The 15227-nt window shown below is 43.6% G+C and overlaps 1 protein-coding gene across 1 annotated transcript in view; it reads right to left on the reverse strand.

The window, feature by feature from the left end:
• The window catches only part of LOC116354807 (organic solute transporter subunit alpha), a 10920-nt gene extending 7196 nt beyond the window's left edge, over positions 1-3724 (reverse strand). The window contains exon 1 of the mRNA XM_031796496.1: positions 3450-3724. Within this exon, the coding sequence (XP_031652356.1) occupies positions 3450-3519 (70 nt within the window). The 5' untranslated portion in view covers positions 3520-3724. The remainder of the gene's footprint in view (positions 1-3449) is intronic.
• Between the last annotated feature and the right edge of the window lie 11503 nt (positions 3725-15227).

Raw genomic sequence — 15227 nt, forward strand, 5'->3', positions numbered from 1 at the left:
TGTGAAAACGAGAGAGAGAGATGTGAAAACGAGAGAGAGAGAGAGATGTGAAAACGAGAGAGAGAGATGTGAAAACGAGAGAGAGAGAGAGGTGTGAAAAAAAGAGAGAGAGAGAGAGAGAGAGGTGAAAAATGAGAGAGAGAGAGATGTGAAAACGAGAGAGAGAGAGAGAGAGATGTGAAAACGAGAGAGAGATGTGAAAACGAGAGAGAGAGGAGAGAGGGTGTGAAAACGAGAGCGAGAGAAGGTGTGAAAACGAGCGAAAGAGAGAGAGAGGTGTGAAAACGAGAGAGAGAGAGAGATGTGAAAACGAGAGAGAGAAGAGATGTGTGTGAAAACGAGAGAGAGAGAGAGATGTGAAAACGAGAGAGAGAGAGAGATGTGAAAACGAGAGAGATGAGAGATGTGGAAAACGAGAGAGAGATGTGAAAACGAGGAGAGAGAGATGTGAAAACGAGGAGAGAGAGATGTGAAACGAGAGAGAGATGTGAAACGACGAGAGAGAGAGATGTGAAACGAGAGCGAGAGAGGTGTGAAAACGAGAGCGAGAGAGGTGTGAAACGAGCGTAAGAGAGAGAGAGAAGTTGTGAAACGAGAGAGATGTGGAAAACGAGAGAGAGGTGTGAAAATGAGAGAGAGGTGTGAAAACGAGAGAGAGGTGTGAAAACGAGAGGAGAGAGAGAGACGAGAGAGAGAGAGAGGTGTGAAAACGAGAGAGAGGTGTGAAAACGAGAGAGAGGTGTGAAAACGAGAGCCGACGAGAGAGAGAGAGAGGTGTGAAAATGGAGAGAGAGAGAGGTATGAAAACGAGAGAGACGGAGAGAGAGGTGTGAAAACGACGAGAGAGGTGTGAAACGAGGAGAGGAGAGAGAGTAGGTGTGAAAACGAGAGAGAGAGAGAGAGAGAGAGAGGTGTGAAAACGCGAGATAGAGAGCGGGTGTGAAAACGAGAGGAGAGAGGTGTGAAAACGAGAGAGAGAGAGGGGTGTGAAAACGAGAGAGGAAGAGAGGGTGTGAAAACGAGGAGGAGAGAGAGAGGGGTGTGAAAACGAGAGAGAGAGAGAGGGTGTGAAAACGAGAGAGAGAGAGAGGTGTGAAAACGAGAGAGAGAGAGAGGTGTGAAAACGAGAGAGAGAGAGAGAGGTGTGAAAACGAGAGAGAGAGAGAGGTGTGAAAACGAGAGAGAGAGAGAGAGAGAGAGAGAGAGAGAGAGAGAGGTGTGAAAAAGAGAGAGAGAGAGATGTGAAAACGAGAGAGAGAGAGATGACCAAAATCCAGAAAAGAACCGTTAAATTCTACAACTACCTAAAAAGAAGCGATTCTCAAATCTTCCACCACAAAGCAATCACCTCCAGAGAGATGAACCTGGAGAAGAGTTCCCTTAGCAAGCTGGTCCTGGGACTCTGTTCACAAACACAGCCCCAGGACAGCAACACAATTAGACCCAACCAAATCCTGATAAAACAAAAAGATAACTTGACACGTTGGAAAGAATTAACAACAAAAAGACAGCAAAGGACTATAGAGTGGCAACAGTCTAAAGTAGCTTCCTTTCCTGGTGTCCTCTCTTCACCTACACTGGTGATACAATAAAACAGAGTGATGAAAGCAATAGGAGGGAGCTCACAAAGCTAAAGGACCTGTCCAGCTTTAGGGACAATACACAGGCCTCATCTAGGGGCTTGGTGATTCATTTGACCATTTTCTCTGGAACTCATTTCTGACCTCCCAGTTCCAAAAAAAGCATATAATTGAAGAGATGTGTCAATTTCAGCGAAAGAGAAATAGATGTTTTCTGGAAAACAAGGGTGTTTATGTGAAATCAAGACAAGTAGTAAAGAAAAAAAAAAGTTGGAAAACAGCACAAAGCCCTTCTGCCAAAGACTGAGTAACTAACTCACACATGCAAACACAAACTAAGACTGCACTAACACATACACAAATACACTTCAACACAACACACGTGTCAGCAGACAAAGCCATGTGTTATGGATGTGGGGAAAGAAAGTCCTTGCTCTGATTTCTGGGAAGAGCAACTTGATTTGTGTAACAGGCATAGACAGACACATAAGGACATGATTAGAGAAGAATGGGGGAGTGAGATGAGGGCAGCCGCGGAGGCCCTCATCCCAAAATGATTGAGAAGAAAAGAAAAAAAAAATTCTCTCTACTTGTCAGTGTTCCAAATGGGACATTTGTCTTTTTACCTAAATTGAATTCATGATGATAGATACATAGGAAGTTTCTACATGTGTGTGCTATGTAGATAAACAAGGGAATGCTGCTCTCTCCTTACATACAAATAGATACAAAACACAATGGCGAGTTCTATAACCATCACCAGTCAGAAACCTAAGGGCACAATTGAAAACAGCATCTAGTGCTGCATGCATATAGATAATATCCCCATAATCAAAAATCAACATACCTAAACATGCAAACACTATCTGATAGAATTCATAGCAAGAAGTGCACTGGAATGACTTTCAATCTCATGGGATGGGTGGCCAAAAATAACTAACTGAAAGCCACACCACCAATAAGCCACAAATATGACCACATTGAGGCATGTCACTGAGGTTCACTGGCTAAAAGCACCATGCCACTGCCTACTTCATATGTACTGTGTTTATCAGTCAACACATGTATATTTGAGCTTTAAAATAGCTATAGAACTGCACATTTTCCTCTCAGCCTCATGGCAAAATGTGTAGAATACCATGAGATTAGCTTTTTTTTAAATGCACATTTCTCTTTGCCCCATGGCAAAATGTAGGACGTTTAACTATCCCCCTGCCCTTGCAATGTTACAGATGCCAGTAACAGATGTTTTGATGCAGTGTTGTGAAATCATTGCTTCTTCACTTCAGCTTAGTTTACCACAACTTAACCATTAAGGAGGCAAACACACCCTCCTTTCCAACACACACACACACACACACACACACTTCAAGACCAGATTCAGAGCTCAGGTGATGGGGTACAATATAGAACTGTTGACCCTCATCCTAAAAACCCTACTGGTATGTTAATTCTACATTATAACAGCAGTTTGAAATCAGCAGGCACAGGAGAGTTTACAGTGGTTCAAAAAAATCATAAACAAGTCCCTGCCTGTCAGATTTAAATTATTTTATTGGATTAATGGGATTATTCGATTTGAAAAAGGTTAGGCTAATCTCTCCAAACTCCAACAGTCTCAATGGTGATTGAATTAATAAACAGCTCAATCTGTATCAATGTCGCCTAAAATTCTACCTTACCTAAATGTGTGTTTAATAGCCCAGTGACATGGGTGGCAATGCATGTTTACGTTATGAGAAGGCCTAACCACTGGCAGATTGAAGAAAATAACGGCACTTGTCCCAGAACAGTTGAAAAGTTATCGATATGCTAGTATAAAGAAGACGCCTGTAGAAAACATAGGCCTATTCGAGCGGTTCAACTCACGGGAAATGATGTCGATGGCCACGGGAGGTCTGTCCCTGCAGCTCGGGTCGATGGTTCTGTTCCCGTCCATCCTCAGCCGGTCTGAGTAGAGAGAGGGCGCCGTTGACGAAAAGAAAACACTATCTATCCGTGCTCTGTCCCTCTACCACCCACATGCACTCAGTTGGCAGCAATGTCAATATTGATAGAAAATCTCAAAATAAATTATGTTGGAATGCTGCAAGGAACATGGGCTGCATTTCACCTCTGGACTGCAACTGCGGGCAAACTCAGAGAAATCACCAGTTTCTAAAAACTTGGACCCGCCCTCTGCCCGGCTGCAGCGCACGTCGTTTTCTGTGAACAGAGTTGTCTCTAAACGTAGGGACACCTCCACAGGGTCAATTGTGAAATCACACCCAGCTCGTAGAATGTTTTTACAAAATAAAATCAAAGTCCTCCGTTTACTTGAACACAATAACAACTGTACAGTAGTATATTGTGGCTTTATCAAGCGTTCTGTTTCTCTGATCCTACCCTGCTATTTTCATGCTGTTGTAGGAGGCTTATTGTTGAGTTCTTGTGGTTCAATCAAACTATATTTATAGAGTAATCTTACAGGGGATGTATTTCATAGCGCTTAATAAATAAAATAATAAAAGGGCAGAAAGATAAAAGCACAATATGTTTTCTAAAATTACACAAATTAAAAGAGTAAAACAATATTACAATAAAAGTAGGCTAGACATGGGCCTCCCGAGTGGCGCAGTGGTCTAAGACACTGCATCCCAGTGCTTGAGGCATTACTACAGACCCGGGTTTGATCCCAGGCTGTAGCGACCTGGAGACCCATGAGGTGACTCACAATTGGCCCAGCATCGTCTGGGTTAGGGGAGTGTTTGGTCGGGGCTTTACTTGGCTCATTGTGCTCTAGCGACTCCTTGTGGTGGGCCGGGCGACTGAAGGCTGACCTTGATTGTCAGTTGAACAGTGTTTCTTCTGACACTTTGGTGTGGCTGGCTTCCGAGTTAAGCGGGCGGGTGTTAAGAAGCGTGGTTTGATTGGTCATGTTTCAAAGGACACATGACTCGACCTTTGCCTCCCGAGCCCGTTGGGGAGTTGCAGCGATGAGACAAGATTGAAAAAGGATATATGTATATATATATATATATATATATATATATATATATATATATATATATATATATATATATATATAGTCCCAGTCAAAAGTTTGGACACACCTACGCATTCAGGGATTTTTCTTTATTTTTTACAATTGTAGAATAATAGTGAAGACATCAGAACTATTACATAACACAGATGGAATCATGTAGTAACCAAAAAAAGTGTTCAACAAATCAAAATATATGATATATGTTTGATTCTTCAAAGTAGCCACACTCTGCCTTGATGACAGCTTTACACACTTTAGGCATTCTCTCAACCAGCTTCACCTGGAATGCTTTTCCAACAGTCTTGAAGGAGTTCCCGCATACGCTGAGCACTTGTTGGCTGCTTTTCCTTCACTCTCCAGTCCAACTCATCCCAAACCATCTCAATTGGGTTGAGGTTGGGTGATTGTGGAGGCCAGGTATTCTGATGCAGCACTCAATCACTCTCCTTCTTGGAGGTATGGGAGCCTGACGAGCCGGCTGAGGCATAGGAAGCCTGCCGAGCCAGCTGGGGCATCCCCAGTTGCTTCGGCAGCGGCACTTGTACCCGACATCACCAGTAGAAATGTAAAATACCTGTTGCTTCCCCTTGGTGAGGCGTTATTCTATAACGTGTATGCTGGGAGTCGGGAAGCAAGTACAGGGAAAGCAAATTAAATAAATAGAACATAGAACAAAACAATTAACATGAAAAGCATAGACATGAAACAGAGTCAATAACACCTGAAGAAAGAACCAAGGGGAGTGACAGATATAGGGAAGGAAATCAGGAAGGTGATGGAGTCCAGGTGAGTCTCATAAAGTGCATGTGTGCGTAATGATCGTGGCAGGTGTGCGTAATGATGAGTAAACTTGTGACAACGAGCGCCAGAGAGGAGGAGCGGGAGTAGACGTGACATGAGCTAAGCGCAAACCAGATGGGATGGTGTATCGCTGCAGAATAATGTGGTAGCCATGCTGGTGCCTTGAATTCTAAATCAATCACAGACAGTGTCACCAGCAAAGCACCCCCACACCTCCTTCTCCATTGCTTCACGGTGGGAACCACACATGCGGAGAACATCCGTTCACTTACTCTGCGTCTCACAAAGACACAGCAGTTGGACTCATCAGACCAAAGGACAGATTTTCACCAGTCTAATGTCCATTGCTTGTGTTTCTTGACCCAAGCAAGTCTCTTCTTCTTATTGGTGTCCTTTAGTAGTGGTTTCTTTGCAGCAATTCGGCCATGAAGGCCTGATTCACGCAGTCTCCTCTGAACAGTTGATGTTGAGATGTGTCTGTTACTTGAACTCTGTGAAGCATTTATTTACTCTGGGTCTTCCTTTCCTGTGGTGGTCCTCATGAGAGCCAGTTTCATCATAGCCCTTGATGGTTTTTGCGACTGCACTTCAAGAAACTTTCAAAGTTCTTGTCTTAAAGTAATGATGGACTGTCATTTCTCTTTGCTTATTTGAGCTGTTCTTGCCATAAAATGGACTTGGTCTTTTACCAAATAGGGATATCTTCCTCCTAGCCCACGCTGGTCTGGTCAGGCCCAATTTAGGCCTGGAATCCCCCTACTAGACAGATGTGAGTCCGTGACTGGTGAGCACACACACCCGTTGAACACCTTATCTGGCCCACACCCACTTGGCCAGAGACAGCAGGGCAATACTGAGCCAAGACAAAATGAGGGGGAACTCAGAATGCCTCTCAATAGTCTGGAATGGCTTCCTCTCCTGGTCTTGTGCATTTTTTAAAAGCAGGCAAGTCAGTTAAGAACAAATTCTTATTTACAATGACAGCCTAGGAACAGTGGGTTAACTGACTTGTTCAGGGGCAGAACGACAGATTTATACCTGGTCAGCTTGGGGATTTGATCTAGCAACCTTTCGGTTACGAGCCCAACACTCTAACTAGGCTACCTGCCGCCCCAGGTAGCATTGTTTCAGCGTGCGTGTGTCTGTGTGTGATGCAACAGTACAGGGTGGTTACAGTGGCCTTGTGGGGTTGCCAGTGGGTCTGGTGTTGAACTGAATGGTGTTTGCTGTCTTCAGAAGCTCCGTGTGTCAGATCAACAGTACAGAGGTTATTCACCCGAGAGTACATTCAAACGCAGACATGCACAATCACACACATAATACTCATGTCTTTACACGTGCCCATACCCATATCAAATCAAATCAAATTGTACTGTATTTGTCACATGCGCCAAATACAATATAACAGGTGTAGACCTTACAGTGAAATGCTTACTTACAAGTCCTTAACCAACAATGAAGTTTTAAGAAAAATAAGTGTTAATAAGTAAAATATAAAAATAACAAATAATTAAAGAGCAGCAGTAAAATAACGGTAGCGAGGCTGTATACAGGGGGTACCGGTACAGAGTAAATGTGTGGGGGCACCGGTTAGTCGAGGTAATTGAGGTAATAAGTATGTGTAGGTCGAGTTAAAGTGACTATGCATAGATAATAAACAGAGGGTAGCAGCATCGTAAAAGAGTGTGAGGGGGAGGGTGGACAATGCAAATAGTCTGGGAAGCCATTTGATTAGTGTGTTCAGGATTCTTATCGCTTGGTGTAGAAGCTGTTAAGAAGCCTTTTGGACCTAGACTTGGCAATCCGGTACCGCTTGCTGTGCGGCAGCAGAGGGAACAGTCTATGACTGGGGTGGCTGGAGTCTTTGACAATATTTAGGGCCTTCCTCTGACACCTCCTGGATGGCATGAAGCTTCGCCCCAGTGATGTACTGGGCCATACGCAGTACCCTCTGTAGTGCCTTGCGGTCGGAGGCCGAGCAGTTGCCATTCCAGGCCGTGATGCAACCTGTCAGGATGCTCTCAACGATGCTCTCGACTTTTAGAGGATCTAAGGACCCATGCCAAATCTTTTCAGTCTCCTGAGGGGGAATAGGCTTTGTCGTGCCCTTCACGACAGTCTTGGTGTGTTTGGACCATGATAGTTTGTCGGTGATGTGGACATCAAGGTACTTGAAGCTCTCAACCTGCTCCAATACAGCCCTGTTGATGAGAATGGGGGCATGCTTGGTCCTCCTTTTCCTGTAGTCCAACATCATCTCCTTTGTCTTGATCATGTTGAGGGAGAGGTTGCTATCCTGGCACCACATGGCCAGGTCTCTGACCTCCTCCCTATAGGCTGTCTCATCGTTGTCGGTGATCAGGCCTGCCACTGTTGTGTCGTCGGAAACCTTAATGATGGTGTTGGAGTCGTGCCTGGCCATGCAGTCATGAGTGAACAGGGAGTACAGGAGGGGACTGAGCATGCACCTCTGAGGGGCCCCCGTGTTGAGGATCAGCGTGGCAGATGTGTTGCTACCTACCCTTACCACCTGGGGGCGGCCCGTCAGGAAGTCCAGGATCCAGTTGCAGAGGGAGGTGTTAGCTAAGCTTAGTGATGAGCTTTGAGGGCACTATGGTGTTGAATGCTCAGGGACATGTTGAAAATGTTAGTGAAGACACTTGCTAGTTGGTCAGTGCATTCTTGGAGTACACGTCCTGGTAATCCGTCTGGCCATGTGGCCTGGTGACTGTGGACCTGTTTAAAGGTCTTACTCACATCGGCTACAAAGCGCGCGATCACACAGTCGTCTGGAACAGCTGATGCTCTCATGCATGCATCAGTGTTGCTTGCCTCGAAGCGAGCATAGAAGTGATTTAGCTTGTCTGGTAGGCTCGTGTCACTGGGCAGCTCGTGGCTGTGCTTCCCTTTGTAGTCTGTAAAAGTTTGCAAGCCCTGCCACATCCGACGAGTGTCGGAGCAGGTGTAGTACGATTCAATCTTAGTCCTCTATTGATGCTTTGCCTGTTTGATGGTTTGTCGGAGGGCATAGCGGGATTTCTTATAAGCGTCTGGGTTAGAGTCCCGCTCCTTGAAAGCGGCAGCTCTACCCTTTAGCTCAGTGCTGATGTTGCCTGTAATCCATGGCTTCTGGTTGGGGTATGTACATACTGTGGGGACGATGTCAGCGATGCACTTATTGATGAAGCCAGTGACGGATGTGGTGTACTCCTCAATGCCATTGGAAGAATCCCGGAACATAATCCAGTCTGTGCTAGCAAAACAGTCCTGTAGCTTAGCATCTGTGTCATCTGACCAATTCTTTATTGACCGAGTCACCGGTGCTTCCTGCTTTAGTTTTTGTTTGTAAGCCGGAATCAGGAGGATAGAATTATGGCCAGATTTACCAAATGGAGGGCGAGGGAGAGCTTTGTACGCATCTCTGTGTGTGGAGTAAAGGTGGTCTAGAGTTTCCCTCTGGTTGCACATTTAACATGCTGGTAGAAATGAGGTAAAATGGATTTAAGTTTCCCTGCATTAAAGTCCCCGGCCATTAGGAGCGCCGCCTCTGGATGAGAATTGTCCTGTTTTCTTATGGCCTTATAAAGCTCATTGAGTGCGATCTTAGTGACAGCATCGGGTTGTGGAGGTAAATAGACAGCTACAAAAGATATAGATGAAAACTCTCTTGATAAATAGTGTGGTCTACAGCTTATCATGAGATACTCTACCTCAGGCGAGCAAAACCTTGAGACGTCCTTAATATTAGATTTTGTGCACCATCTGTTGTTTAAAAATATACACAGACTGCCACCCCTTGTCTTACCGGAGGTGCCTTTTCTATTTTGCAGAAGCAGCTTATACCCCACCAGCTGTTTGTTATTCATGTCGTCGTTTAGCCACAACTCTTTGAAACATACAATATTACTGTTTTTAATGTCTCGTTGGTAGGATATTCTTGATCGTAGCGCATCTATTTCGTTATCCAATGATTGTACGTTGGCTAGTAGGACTGATGCTAGATGCAGATTACCCACTCGCCGTCGGATCCTTACAAGGCACCCCGACGTACGTCCCCGATATCTCTGTCTCTTTGTCATGTGAATCACAGGGATTTGGGCCTTGTCAGGTGTCTGAAGTAAATCCTTCCAGTACGAAATGAGTAATAGCTGTCCTGATATCTAGAAGCTCCTTTAGGTCATCAGAGACTGTGGCAGAAACATTATGTACAAACATTACACTGTTGATTTTATGTGCATTTAAAGGGAAAATGATTAGACCAAATGATTAGACCAAAGGTGAATACACAACACTTGACACAAGACTGAATCCAAACATTACACTGTTGATTTTACAGTGCCTTGCAAAAGTATTCACCCCCCTTGGCGTTTTTCCTATTTTGTTGCATTACAACCTGTAATTTAAATTGATTTTATTTGGACTTTATGTAATGAACATACACAAAATAGTCCAAATTGGTGAAGTGAAATGAAAAAATGAACTTGTTTTAAAAAATTCAATAAAAAAATTAAAAAAATGGAAAAGTAGTGTGTGCATATGTATTCACACCCTTTGTTATGAAGCCCCTAAATAAGATCTGGTGCAACCAAGATCAGGGTTGGTTATGAAAATAATCTGAGACTTTGAACATCCCACAGGGCTCCAGAATATGGCACCACAACAAACGTGCCAAGAGAGGGCCGCCCACCAAAACTCACGGACCAGGCAAGGAGGGCATTAATCAGAGAGGCAACAACGAGACCAAAGATAACCCTGAAGGAGCTGCAAAGCTCCACAGCAGAGATTGGAGTATCTATCCATAGGACCACTTTAAGCCGTACACTCCACATTGCTGGGCTTTACGGGAAGAGTGGCCAGAAAAAAATAAGCAAACATTTTTGGTGTTTGCCAAAAGGCATGTGGAAGACACCCCAAAAAATATGGAAGAAGGAACTCTGGTCAGATTGAGCTTTTTGGCCATCAAGGAAAACATTATGTCTGGCGTAAACCCAACACCTCTCATCACCCCGAGAACAGCATCCCCACAGTGAAGCATGGTGATGGCAGCATCATGCTGTGGGAATGTTTTTCATGGGCAGGGACTGGGAAACTGGTCAGAATTGAAGGAATTATGGATGGCACTAAATACAGGGAAATTCTTGAGGGAAACCTGTTTCAGTCTTCCAGAGATTTGAGACTGGGACAGAGGTTCACCTTCCAGCAGGAGAATGACCCTAAGCATACTGCTAAAGCAACACTCAAGTGGTTTAAGGGGAAACATTTAAATGTCTTGGAACGGTCAAGTCAAAGCCCAAACCTCAATCCAATTGAGAATCTGTGGTATGACTTAAAGATTGCTGTACTCCAGCGGACCCATCCAACTTGAAAGAGGTGGAGCAGTTTTGCCTTGAAGAACTGGCAAAAATCCCAGTAGCTAGATGTGCCAAGCTTATAGAGACATACCCCAAGAGACTTGCAGCTGTAATTGCTGCAAAAGGTGGCTCTACAATGTATTGACTTTGGGGGGTGAATAGTTATGTACGCTTACGTTTTCTTATTTCTTTTTTGTTTCACATGAAAAAATATTTTGCATCTTCAAAGTGGTAGGCATGTTGTGCAAATCAAATGATAGAAACCCCTCCAAAATCTATTTTAATTACAGGTTGTAAGGCAACAAAATAGGAAAAATGCCAATACTTTTGCAATCCACTGTATGTGCATTTTACATTTACTGTTCTTTCACAGGAATTTGTTGATAGCAAAATCTGAAAATACTCTGCAGACATTCAGTAATATGAGAAGACTATTCCTGGAAAATGTGGGGTAGGTGCAACATAAGACAAAATAATTACAAGGGCTTGAGTGAGAGGTCTAACTGGTCTCTCCAAGTGGCCACACACATCTCCAAAGTGTGCCCAGTTCTTAAGTAATTTCAATGCACTTGTATAACTCAAAGAAGAGTCTTCAACTATAAGTTTTTTTTAGCTCTCCTAGCTGTGCTGTTAAGGAACTAGAGCAAGCAGTTGTTTTGTAGCTAAGTTATAAAATACAATCTACAGTGTTAGTCTTTCACAAGCAGTGACATGTATTCATGGATGCCAAGGGAAGGCAGGTTTCCCCAAAAGATTGACCAACAATTTTTTTAAATGATTAATCTTTCGTTTCTCTGTGTTTCATAATTTTCCTTCAGTTGGTAAGAGGTTGTCTCTGTATGTGTAGGCCATCTATCTGAGGCTGTCTGGACAAAAAGAGTATGACACTGTTGCCGCATGTAGCATTGAATGCAAAGGAAGACGGCAAGCATTTGGCTTCCCTTGATCATTTTTTAAATAAAATAATAGACAATCAGCGTTGAGCTAAACTGAGTGAGCTCAACTGTGAATGGTCCTGGCACACCAAAATAAAGTGTCAAGGGAAGCCTGGGACTAAACACCTCCCTCTGCAACTGGATCCTGGACTTCCTGACAGGCCGCCACCCAGGTGGTGAGGGTAGGTAGCAACACATCTGCCACACTGATCCTCAACACTGGAGCTCCACAGGGGTGTGTGCTCAGTCCCCTCCTGTACTCCCTGTTCACCCACGACTGCATGGCCAGGCATGACTCCAACACCATCATTAAGTTTGCAGACGACACAACAGTGGTAGGCCTGATCACCGACAACGACGAGACAGCCTATAGGGAGGAGGTCAGAGACCTGGCCGGGTGGTGCCAGAATAACAACCTATCCCTCAACGTAACCAAGACTAAGGAGATGATTGTGGACTACAGGAAAGGAGGACAGAGCACGCCCCCATTCTCATCGACAGGGCTGTAGTAGAGCAGGTGGAGAATTTCAAGTTCCTTGGTGTCCACATCAACAACAAACTAGAATGGTCCAAACACACCAAGAGTCATGAAGAGGGCACGACAAAGCCTATTCCCCCTCGGGAAACTGAAAAGATTTGGGTCCTGAGATCCTCCAAAGGTTCTACAGCTGACTGGTTGCATCACTGCCTGGTACGGCAATTGCTCGGCCTCTGACCGCAAGGCACTACAGAGGGTAGTGCGTACTGCCCAGTACATCACTGGGGCTAAGCTGCCTGCCATCCAGGACCTCTACACCAGGCGGTGTCAGAGGAAGGTCCTAAAAATTGTCAAATACCCCAGCCAGGCCAGTCATAGAATGTTCTCTCTGCTACCGCATGGCAAGCGGTACCGGAGTGCCAAGTCTAGGACAAAAAGATGTCTCAGTCACTTTAACCATATCTACATGTACATGCTACCTCAATCAGCCTGACTAACCGGTGTCTGTATGTAGCCTCGCTACTGTATATAGCCTGTCTTTTTACTATTGTTTTATTTCTTTACTTACCTGTTGTTCACGTAATACCTTTTTTGCACTATTGGTTAGAGCCTGTAAGTAAGCATTTCACTGTAAGGTTTACACCTGTTGTATTTGGCGCACGTGACAAATAAACTGTGTTTTGATTTGATAGGGTGCAACCTTAGGAGTAAATGTCAGTTGCCTTTTCATAGCCGAGCATTCAGAGTTAGAAATAGCAGGTGTTACTGTACAGCCACTACGTTCCAAATTATGGCACCATTTTCAACACATATACAGGTACGAGTGTAAAGGGTTACAGGTCCAATGCAGCCGTTTTTATCACAATATCAAATCATTTCTGGGTACAACGTAAGTACCTTATTGTGATTGTTTTCAATTAAAATTGTCAAAAATAAAACAAGTTATCTTTTTATTAAAAAAAATAATAATTTAGTGGGTAGATCAGCTTTAATTTTGCAGATAGACTGTAGCTTCCATCAATGTAATTGTCTATATAATTTCCAATCCCCCATATATTTTTGAGGTAAATATATATATAATATATACTGTACTGATGGCGCAAAAGCCAGGGAGACATAGTGGAGTGGTAACGCGCGTGCAAGCAGTTTCTCCCGACGCCACTTGTGTACCCTGCAGCATCCACCAAGTGGCTCTTTCTGTCAAGGGAATGCCTGACAGCTTGAAAGACGTTTTGGACACTACAGGTAAAATGGTTAACTTTGTTATAGCAAGGCCACTAAACTCTCGTGTATTTTCTGCACTATGCAATGATATGGGCAGCGACCATGTAACGCTTTTACAACATTCAGAAGTGTGCTGGTTATCAAGGGGAAAAGTACTGACACATTTTTTATTTATTGAGAGACGAGCTTAAAATTTTTACTGACCATAATTTTCACTTGTTTGATGGCTTGCATGATGATGAGTTTCTCACACGACTGGCCAATGTTTTTTCTCGCCTGAATGATCTGAATTTAGGATTACAGCGACTCTTCGCAACTATATTCAATGTGCGGGACAAAATTGAGGCTATCATTAAGAAGTTGGAGCTGTTCTTTGTCTGCATTAACAAGGACAACACACTGGTCTTTCCATCATTGTATGATTTTTTGTGTGTGCAAATGAACTCAAGCTTACAGACAATGTCAAATGTGATATAGCAAAACACTTGAGTGAGTTGGGTGCGCAATTACACAGGTACTTTCCCGAAATGGATGACACAAACAACTGGATTTATTATCCCTTTTATGCCCTGCCTCCAGTCCACTTACCGATATCTGAACTCATCGAAATTGCAACAAGCGGTTCTGTGAAAATTGAATTTAATAAAATCCAGATTTCTGGATCGGGCTGCGCTCAGAGTATCCTGCCTTGGCAAATTGTGCTGTTAAGACACTGATGCCCTTTGCAACCACAGTACCTATGTGAGAGTGGATTCTCGGCCCTCACTACCATGAAAACTAAATACAGGCACAGACCATGTGTGGAACATGATTTAAGACTGAGACTCTCTCCAATGCAACCCAACATTGCAGAGTTATGTGCATCCTTTCAAGCACATCCTTCTCATTAACCTGTGGTGAGTTATTCACCATTTCCGTTTTATATGTCAAATGGCTAAATTAAGAGCAAAATTATTGATTATTATTATATTATTATTTGTGCCCTGGTCTTATAAGAGCTCTTTGTCACTTCCCACGAGCCAGGTTGTGACAAAGACTCACACTCATTCTTATGTTTAATAAATGTATCATATAATGTGTGTGTGACAGGCTTACAATGATGGCAAAAAAACAACATTTGAGAGTGTGCTGACCCTGGTGCTAGAGGGGGTATGTAGCTGGAGGTTGAATGTTTGAAGGGGTACGGGACTATAAAAAGTTTGGGAACCACTGCTATATACATTTTACAGACACAATTTATTTTACAATAGTTATATTTTGTTTGCTTTAAGTCCTGGCCTCCACCTCCACCTCCACCAACTAGTTCTGATGTCCATCCAGTTTGATTTCATTTTGCCATATATTTTTAACTGTGCTATTTCACAAAGGTTCTGCATCTATATGAATAGCTTCTTAGCTAAGAGCAATTTCTCAAGCAAGAATTGTGCTAGGATTGCTTGGGAGTGGTCTAAGTAAGGAGGGGGAAAATTACAACCAGCTGTTATTAGCAGAGAGGTTTGGAACTCTTTCTTATTGTTGTATTAACTCATGGCACCAGGCAGCCCAAAGCTCTTTCAAACAGCTCTTACGCTAAAAGGGCATCATAATCATTTTCAAAATATTATTCCAACCTCACAGTGTGGAAATAAACACAGGATAATCTAGTTTTTGACTGCACTGGGCATTTAACATAATCAGGCAAGTAACACGGTAGCAATCCAGTACAACAGTGTTAGAGGTCTGGAGAGAGGATGATGAGGATCATGATAAAGATGATCAGTGGCACTGCTCTGACTAACCTGGGATGGGTCCCATCGGAAGTGTGTGTGTGTTCTTGCAGATTATGATGAAATT

Source organism: Oncorhynchus kisutch, linkage group LG18, assembly GCF_002021735.2.
Source record: "Oncorhynchus kisutch isolate 150728-3 linkage group LG18, Okis_V2, whole genome shotgun sequence".
In the NCBI taxonomy this organism is placed as follows: domain Eukaryota; kingdom Metazoa; phylum Chordata; class Actinopteri; order Salmoniformes; family Salmonidae; genus Oncorhynchus; species Oncorhynchus kisutch.